This window comes from Drosophila erecta, unplaced genomic scaffold, assembly GCF_003286155.1.
Source record: "Drosophila erecta strain 14021-0224.00,06,07 unplaced genomic scaffold, DereRS2 tig00000126-arrow-pilon, whole genome shotgun sequence".
NCBI classification, from domain to species: Eukaryota; Metazoa; Arthropoda; class Insecta; order Diptera; family Drosophilidae; genus Drosophila; species Drosophila erecta.
This window is the reverse complement of record NW_020825209.1, coordinates 1,918,928-1,927,958: the sequence shown is the minus strand read 5'-3', so window position 1 is coordinate 1,927,958 and position 9,031 is coordinate 1,918,928. Positions and strand designations below refer to the sequence as shown.

Sequence of the window (9,031 nt, the reverse complement as noted above, 5' to 3'; positions counted from 1 at the left end):
CGAATGTGGACGACACTCCTCCTCCGAAGGACAGGGCGCTTGCGCCGCCAGGACATCCCCCCGCCGGCATCATCGAGCGTTGCGTTCCACCACGTGCCCGCTATGTGGATCGCATTCGGCACATGGTGGACGGCGTTCGATTCGAACATCCACTTCGACAATTGGCAACGAGCGTTCGTCAGCAGGACATTCGGGGCGCCAGTTCGGTTTTACAGTATCCAACGGCTAACGATTACGACAGCACTTCGTGTTGCTTCGTTCCAAGCTCGTGCCCTTTCGTTGCCGACAGGCTCTTCGTTTTCGTTCGTCCTCGCGGCCACAGGATGCTTATTCCGGCAGCTGCATCTTCAGTTGATCAACGTCGCCGCTGTCGGCTGGTTGAAAAACGGTCAAACGGAACTCGAAGCTGCACGCTCGGAATAATCGCGTCCTTAAGTTACAACTAACTATTAATATACAAAATATACTCTGCAACATAAACATTTGGGTGAATATTTTTTTAAATTTTTTTAGTGCAGTGAAACTGGTTTTTTTTTCGCGTGACGATCACAAATGTCGTTGTGGAATTATTAATACCAAATGCCTGTCGCGGCGAAACGATTACTTTGGAATTTCCAGTTTACCAGGTGCGATCGGAATGACAAAATGCTGATTCACCTGCTGCTCATCGTTTCGCTTCTGGAAGGTAAAAGGATCATTAAAGTGTACACAGAATATCCAAGAACTCAGCCTAAGTCGATTGTAAAAATTATTGAGTGAATACTTGATGAACAACATTTTTTGAATTCAAAATACAGAAAACTCGAGGTAGAGAACCAGTTCTAGTAAAATTGGAATAAATTTGTCTTAACGCTGTCATGTTTTCCAAATTTCAACCATAAAATCGTTCATTCTTATAGGACTAAAGGAACTCCATTTCTAAAAAACTTTTTCATATAAACTTTTTCTTTTTAGGAAAAATGTTGAATGAAGTAATATGTAAACAAATTGACTCTGATAATAAAATTCTCAAACTGGCCAATGCTTATACATATACTCGTATTCAAAGTGGGTTTATGTTTGTTGTAATATTTGTAGTAATATTTTTAAAGCGGATCGTTATATTTACCGTCGGTCCGCTCATTTAAAAAGCCTTTTAGAAATATTTCCGTTTATCCCGGGGTACGCATCAATTTAATCAAGAAAATAATAGAATAACACTCCTCAACTATAAATAACTGTTTAATTACACTTTTTTCAATACAAAAAAACTTGTTCAATCAGCTGAAATCATAATATTCAGTGCGTCATAATGCAACCTCATTATTACCGCAAAAAAATCAGATCTGGTCAGTAGGCTGGCTTTTGTCCTGATCCCATTGAAGAGTGCTTATAGGAGTTATCGGGAGCTTATCAGTTGTTTATCGAGGCCGTATTCTGTCCGAGTGCAACCCTGTAATCAGTGTTGTGCAGCGACGGAAACGGAAATCGAACGGACGGACGCAATCCGGCGGGAAAGCGTACGCAAACCAACTTGATAATTGTTTCGCCGTATTGCAGGGCTATTGAAACCCCTAAATGAAGAGGAGAGCGGGAAAAACTGGCGATTAATAACTGCTGGAGACTGCTTAATGCACTGTCATGGATACCATTCACCATACTGCATTTTGCACGTTGCATTGTTGCCATTGCCAATTGCCATTTGGCATTAAAACGTATAAATAACAAACAAATAAATAAATAAACAAAAGACAACGGGCAACATCGAAAACTGAACGCTGGCCATTCAATGGCGATTTAATTGACTCACTCTTCCACTTACATTTACATGTCCATTCACATACGCACTCACATTTTCAGAGCTGATCCTTTTGATATCAGGATTCGAGCCAAATCTGTTCAATGCGAGTACAGTATGTTTCAAAAGCACAGAGCGGCTTAAAACGTAATTGTTGGTAAATCTTGTGTAAAGATTTTTTTTTAAAGGTATCCAAAAAAAAGGGTTTTCCAAAAAACAAATATTTTTCGCTTACGTTAAACAACCTTCAGCAGTCGTTTAATTTAGCGATACACTGTCTGGTCAGTAAATTTTGCGCACATATTTTTTGCCTCATTTCAATAGTGTAAAAATGATGTTTTCACCTTGCCCATTTTCCAGCCATCCCTCCCTTCTTACCACAATATTCCCCGGGTGCATTTTCACCTGGCCGCCGGTGATTGCTGTTCCGATTGTCTGCCTACCGATATGATAATTGTAAAAAATGAAGTGCCAAATTGTTCACGTCGGCGCGACAATCACAAATACTTTCCTTCCTCGCATTAAATATTTACGGCGTGGTCTTTATTGTTTGCGATTCGCTCTAAAAACAGTTGGCCCTTTGTTTTATTCCCCAGTCAATGTGGGTAAATCGTATCATTAATTTTGATTCGCTTTGAGGCTTTCAATGCGACGATCTAGATTTTCCGAAATCGGTGGGGCAGCTAGGCCATTAAATGGCTAGTAAACCAAACTAATTTAGAAATCAGCTTAATTATGACTCTATTAAACTTTAATACACACAACACCACTTCTAACTACTTTCTACTTAATAAGACCAAAGCGTGCTAAACTGTTTATAATGGCATATAAATTGGGAACAGAATACAAATACAATTCCGTGTTAATTTTTATACCAATTAAACCTAAAATCGTTACAAAATAATTAAATTCGCATAAAAACATATATTCAGTAACACTTAAAGTATAAATCCCATGCTGACTAGCATTTGGCTCGAAATATTATATATTATTTTACACGTGTCAATGGTGCGAAAATTCCTCAACAAAACCTCAGAAAGTTTCAACCAGTAGCAAAACTATTCCCATAATGTTGATAATTATGCATGGACGTGGCCCACGTTTCGTCCTCGGTACGCATAAATAGGAATACATGCAGATGTGCATATTTAAAGCACTTAAATCACGGCAAACAATAATTCCCATGCGACGATAATGCCGCAGATGGAAATGCTAGATGTAGGATGTAAAATGGCAGCTGATAATGATAAACATAAAAGTGAAAATAATTTTCAATTACAGCAACATTAATAACCGATAATAATCCTAAGCAAATATAATGTGCGTGTTTGTAACTGTGTGTGCATATCAATGATATGCAAATTAATTGCCAAACAGGACACTGCCCGTAACACGACCCCCGCCAGCCCCTTGGCCCCCTCGCCACCAAAAAACCACCCACCGGATGTGAAATGTAAGCTAAACCGCAGTATGGCCAAATGGCGGGAGCGAGATAGCGCCATTAATGGCCATTCTGTTGCCGTCCCCCGAGTGACTTAATTGATACCAACAACACCGGCAGTAACCATGATTTTTTTGCACTCTAAAAATAACAGAGAAAATATGCTTCTTTCACTTCAATCCTATTTTAAAAAGTACTAAAAAAAATGTCATACTTCAAAAATTGTTGAGACTCCAGACTCCACCAGCTGAAATTGCACGCATTTCCTTTTAGATTCCTATGACACCTCCAAGACGCCGCCAGATTATCCCACATTATTTTGTTTACTGTGTATTATGCATTACTTTTTTTCAAGCTTTAACTTACGCCCTTTATTCTGCACTTATCATGGTTTTTTCGTCGGCGGCTCTTCGGCTTTTAGCGCCTGCGGTCAGCGGGAAAAGCCGCAGACGGAGTTACTAGTTTTTTGTTTTTTTGTTTTTTGTTTTTTACCCGCTTTCCTGGGAGGAAAAGTTGCTCTGTGCCGAAAAATGCGCGTAATTTGTAATTCATTTTATGGGACGCCTAAAGAATAAAATTCGAAAATGAGGGAGAAAATATATTGGCATTGAAGTTACAGAATCGCAAAGATCGAAATCGAGATTGATTAAAGCACACAAAAACAATGAAACAAATAAAGTTCTTGATTTTAAACAGCAATACTAGATACATTTTTGAATATATCGTTTTCCCCCACTGAAAACTTTGTCAATTATTAGGGGCAACCCTTTTCAAAACACCCAAAAAAAAAAAAAAAATATTGCAAAAAAGTGTGAAACAGAAATCTAGACACAATTAATTGCGCGACATTTGTTAGGGGTAAAAGGGGAGAAGACGAGAAATTTAAATTGAATTTTCGTCGGGGAAAAATGTAAGTTCAGTCGACAACGATTTGTAAAAATGCTAATTTTAATGCCAACCGACAGTCATTTGCTGGCTTCTCCTTGTTGTCGTTTTTTTTTTTTTGCTTGCAAGTCATTTGTTTGTCTTGGCCAAAGCATGACTTTAAGGCCAAATTCCCAAATTCGACCTCTGTTTCAGCGTCAGTGTTGTAGCAAGTTCAGTGTCTTTGGGTCTGGAAAGCCACTCTGTTTGGCTTTCAAATTTGCCATTATCACCTATCATTGGTGCTTTGCCACTGGATTTGTGGGCCTGTTCAAGTGTGAGGCCATAAAAAACGAACGGCCGGTGAAAAAGGTAGCGTGCTACAGTGAAAGAAACAATTGAATTCGATACTCCTAACGAACTAAATGGTTGACAATTCCCTATCCCCAGGTTGTGCCCATGCCAATATATGTTTTTCTTTTAGTGCAGAAATCAGAGTTCTCGGTCTCCAGTCCCCACTGTCATTCCCATGCAGATTGGCATCTTTGTTTACCTTGCCACCCACACACACACATAAAACACCCAGCCAGCCACCCAAATCTAATACGTTGCCTTGCTTAACTTTTGCCAATGTCCCGAGCCATAAATTTGCGTCCGCAAATCCTCATTGTCGTTGTGTGATTTAAACTTTTTTCCCGGGCAAATGCGAAAAGGAGCCTCGGGATGTGAGCCAAAAAATTGACAAGACGAGACTCGAAATGGTGGAGCCGAAAATTGAAATGAAGGCGGAGATTTATGAGGCGGGGGACCTGGATTTCGCATTTCGAGTGGACCAAAGCCGAGGGTTAATTGACTCTGGCTCCTCTGGCAGCTGAAAGTGCCCGGCAGAGAGGCTCCAAGGATTCTGACCCACGACCAGAAGTCAGGCCAAAGTTCACAAACAACTGGATGAGTGGCACGGTGGGGGGGAGGTTGGTATTCCCGGGGGCGGGGAAGCGGCGACAAGTTCATTGGGATTGGCACAATGCTGGAAAACATCTTCGCCTGCATGCAGAGTCTACGACAGATTGACAAACAAGCCGCAGTCAGCCAAGCAGCAACAGCATTTGCCATTCGCCATTTGCCATTTGCCGGAGGTGCGAGGGGCCAGGCTCCACTGTACCGTCTGCACCCACAACACTTTGGCTTCAGGGTGGCCCTTACCAGCCAAGTGGTTGCGAGTTTCCTACACCAAATCCCGGAGTTTGCTGCTCTTAAAACTTAACGCACAGATTTTGTTGTAAAATTAATCAGCAACTTATTTGCCAATGAGGTAGCTTTCGGTAAGCGTCATGTGCTGATACTTTGTTATCAATAATGAATGTGATAGATAACCTGCAGAATTAATTACCTTGCCAATCACCACTGTTAATGGTTGACATTTGAAATGACATTTTCAAAAGCGCCGCCAATTGTGCAATAAAAACTTCAAAGAAGGGCAATTATTTTCTGTGCTCTTTAACTGCAGCTATAAATTTACTCTGTTAATTCCATCATTGTTTCTCACGCACGGCATGGCGGATAAATCAACATTGAATTTGCCAATAAATCAATAATGAATTCAATCAGTGCGATCTCAAAATAAAGTGCAGTGCAGCAATTAATTCACCAATGGAGCCATTCACATGCCGGAATAAACTTGCTTGAATACTTCCAACTTGTGGCCGGCAACTAGATTATCCAGATTATCAACTCCAGAACTTCCAGCTACTGCGTTTTGCATTTGGCAGGCGCACATACGAGTTAGTCACCGAAAGTGCGATAAATCATGCCTTTGGCCAATTGAGTCAATTCAGCATATTCCTCACATTCGCCGCACATCTTGCCCTACAACACTCGAACGCATATATATTTCTACACACAATACTCGTCGGTGGGTGCGAGCCAAACGGTACTGTCTATAAATATTTAAATTTCAAGTTTGCCAAAAGTTTTTTGCATGCATTACGATGATGTAGACGCCGGTGGAACGGGCTTCTCCGCTTTTTTGGGTGGAGCTTGTGGCCAGGACAGCAGTCGTGCGTGGCTGCCGCTGTCTGGTGAATCCCTTCGATCCACTCTATTCTATTTTGTCCGTACACCTCAACGGGGTCTTTCGGATTCTTCAGCTCATTTTTGAGTGGCTCGCTGCTCTGCGTCCCTCAAAAAACCTACACAAGAACCTTACAACTTTATAACGACAGTTAAATTAAAATTCATTGTAATAAACTATAAGTAGGTATAAGTATATTAGAAAGGCAGGATGAAACGACTTAATACATTAAAATATCCATGCCGCATAATCGAATGTGTAAGAGTATCAACCCTCTTCACTATTTTACTTGCACTCTTCGCATTTTTTATTTTTATTTTTTTGCTTTACGGCCTGGAAAACTTTTTTGCAGCACTTGCAAGTGAAATGTTTGATTCTCGATGATTCAATAAATTATTTATATTTGCGTGTGCCTCGTGCCCCGTAACCGTATCCGTACCCGAGTCCGTCCCGGATTCTTGCCCGAGCTCCGGATTCTCGTTTCGCGGAGAGTCAAAGTGCCGTTGCCGTAGTCGCACTGCCAGGCAGCCGGATGTCGATCTTCAATTAGCCGCCGCAGCTCTTTAAATTGTCTGCCGCCGGTCGTCTGGCACAGTAAAGTTGTTGGCAAGGCCGGAATGCAGTGGGCGGATGGGTGGTTAGCTGCTTGGTATATGCCTGGTTACGGGGCACATTTAAAAGCGATAAATCACGGACTTTTTGGCAGGCGCAACATGGGAGGCGGCCATGGTATTTCGCAGGGGTGGCTGTGGATTATTTCCCAGGGAAGGGCCTTGAATGCATTGCCAGTGAACTGGCGCGATATCATTAACTGCCATACCCACACACACACACACACTCACACACCGCTGCACTCTAATCTCGCTCCTTTTTTCCCATCCTTGCAGCAATTGGCGCCTTTCAGCCGGAGTTCGTGGAGAGCATTTCCAACGTGTCCGTGGCCGTCGGACGCGATGCAACCTTCACGTGTCACGTCCGACATTTGGGCGGCTATCGGGTAAGTCATCAGTTAACGCCACTGCACTGAAATGCCGGCATGCATGGCACTCAGTATTTTTTATTTACGAGTTTTTAATGTTGCATTTAACATACTTTCCAAATAAGGTGGGCTGGCTCAAGGCCGACACCAAGGCCATCCAAGCCATCCACGAGAACGTAATCACGCACAATCCTCGCGTCACGGTCAGCCATTTGGACCAGAACACGTGGAATCTGCACATAAAGGCGGTTTCCGAGGAGGATCGTGGCGGCTATATGTGCCAACTGAACACGGATCCGATGAAGAGCCAGGTGGGTTAATTACTTATTAAGGATACACTGCGTATACTTAACGGGAGTAACGCATTTAAATGCCAAAATAACGTATACACTGCGTATACTTGACGCGAGTAATGCAGTCATATACCAAAATTACGTATACGCACTCTAATTCGCGGAAAAGTATAAAAGTTAAATTCTGATTAGTTTTCTGTCCTGTCCTGTCCTGAGCTGTCTTCTATTCATGTCTCATATACTCGTATTGTTCGCACGACCTCATCGGTGTTTTGCACGTTGTGGTGAAAATGATATTCCCATTTTGCGATCCATTCTTTTCATGCGGCATTAAACGGTGGAGAAAAATGCGAATGCATTGAGCTGTTGTACTTGCCTCGGTTATTGTTTGCTTTCCACCATTTCCCCCTTCGATTTGCCACATTTTCCACCCACTTATTCTTCTAGTTGTTTGGGGAAAGGAAAGCGCAGCAAATCGAAAGCGAAAACTATGCGAAAACAGTGGTGGAAGGAGGAAAATGTTGGGGCATATAAATTGGCAGCATCATGTGCTCACACACACATGCATATATACATTTTGTGTGTTTGTGTGGGTACTTGGTACGCCGTGTGTGCGTGTGCGTGTGTGTGTGAATGGGTGTGTCCGCTCACACGTACACTCGTGTGTCCAGCGAAGTGAAGTTTATGGTGCCAATAAAATGTATTTCATGCTTCCTTAATTTTTATTTGCACTTTTACGCTTCTCACAACAACAACAAGAATGGCAGCAGGGTCAAAGTGCACCGCACTGCCCGCCCCCTTTTGCCACGCCCCGGCTCGACTTAAACTATTTACCTTGGCTTAGTTTATTCTTAGTTTATTCGACATCACTTCGCTTTACTCGCCATATAAAACACTTTGCCGTTACTCCTGCTTTACGAGCCACTTGCATAATCAGCGAATTTTCGCCAAGCGTACACTGGGAGAAAATGACACAGTTAGTATAGTTAGCCTATTTATATTATTGTGCTTTTTTATATAATTATATTCTTTATTTTTATAAAAACGAACGAGCAGTGCAAGTCAATTAATTATGTTATAATTTTTAAACTAATTCACCAAACATTTAAAGTATTGAGAAGACTTGGGGTTTTCTCGCCATGCATTGGAGTGTGCACTTGTCCCCTTAGTAATCTGTGATCATTTAAGTGAGTGGAATGAAATCCGGTGCGTGCTAATGTTTTTGTTGCCTGGTGTCTAATATTATTATTCTTATTCTTGTTTTGTCTTATTTTTGGTAATTGCAGATTGGCTTCCTGGACGTCGTGATTCCGCCGGACTTCATCAGCGAGGACACCTCCTCCGATGTGATTGTGCCGGAGGGCAGTTCCGTGCGATTGACATGTCGGTGAGTATGTACCGTATATGGTTTTAGCTTGGCCAGAGCATTTCAATGGGAATCACAAAAGTAAACTTGTTTCAATAGGATAAGCCCGTTCAATCGTTCCAGAAATAGGAGTATTCCAAGTAAATCATTACCTAAACTATATACCTTATTAACTTAAAGTTTTGACTCCTACTGTTAAATGCCAGTTTCCATTCGCAATCTAGCATTTCCATCTTTTGC

The 9,031-nt window shown here is 41.8% G+C and overlaps 1 protein-coding gene across 1 annotated transcript in view; it reads left to right on the top strand.

The window, feature by feature from the left end:
• The first annotated feature begins 544 nt into the window (after window positions 1-544).
• Window positions 545-9,031, top strand: part of LOC6550898 (lachesin) — a 21,601-nt gene continuing 13,114 nt past the window's right edge. Inside the window, exons 1-4 of the mRNA XM_001976770.3 lie at window positions 545-685; window positions 7,041-7,150; window positions 7,258-7,443; window positions 8,712-8,812. Of these exons, the coding sequence (XP_001976806.1) occupies window positions 580-685; window positions 7,041-7,150; window positions 7,258-7,443; window positions 8,712-8,812 (503 nt within the window). The 5' untranslated portion in view covers window positions 545-579. The remainder of the gene's footprint in view (window positions 686-7,040; window positions 7,151-7,257; window positions 7,444-8,711; window positions 8,813-9,031) is intronic.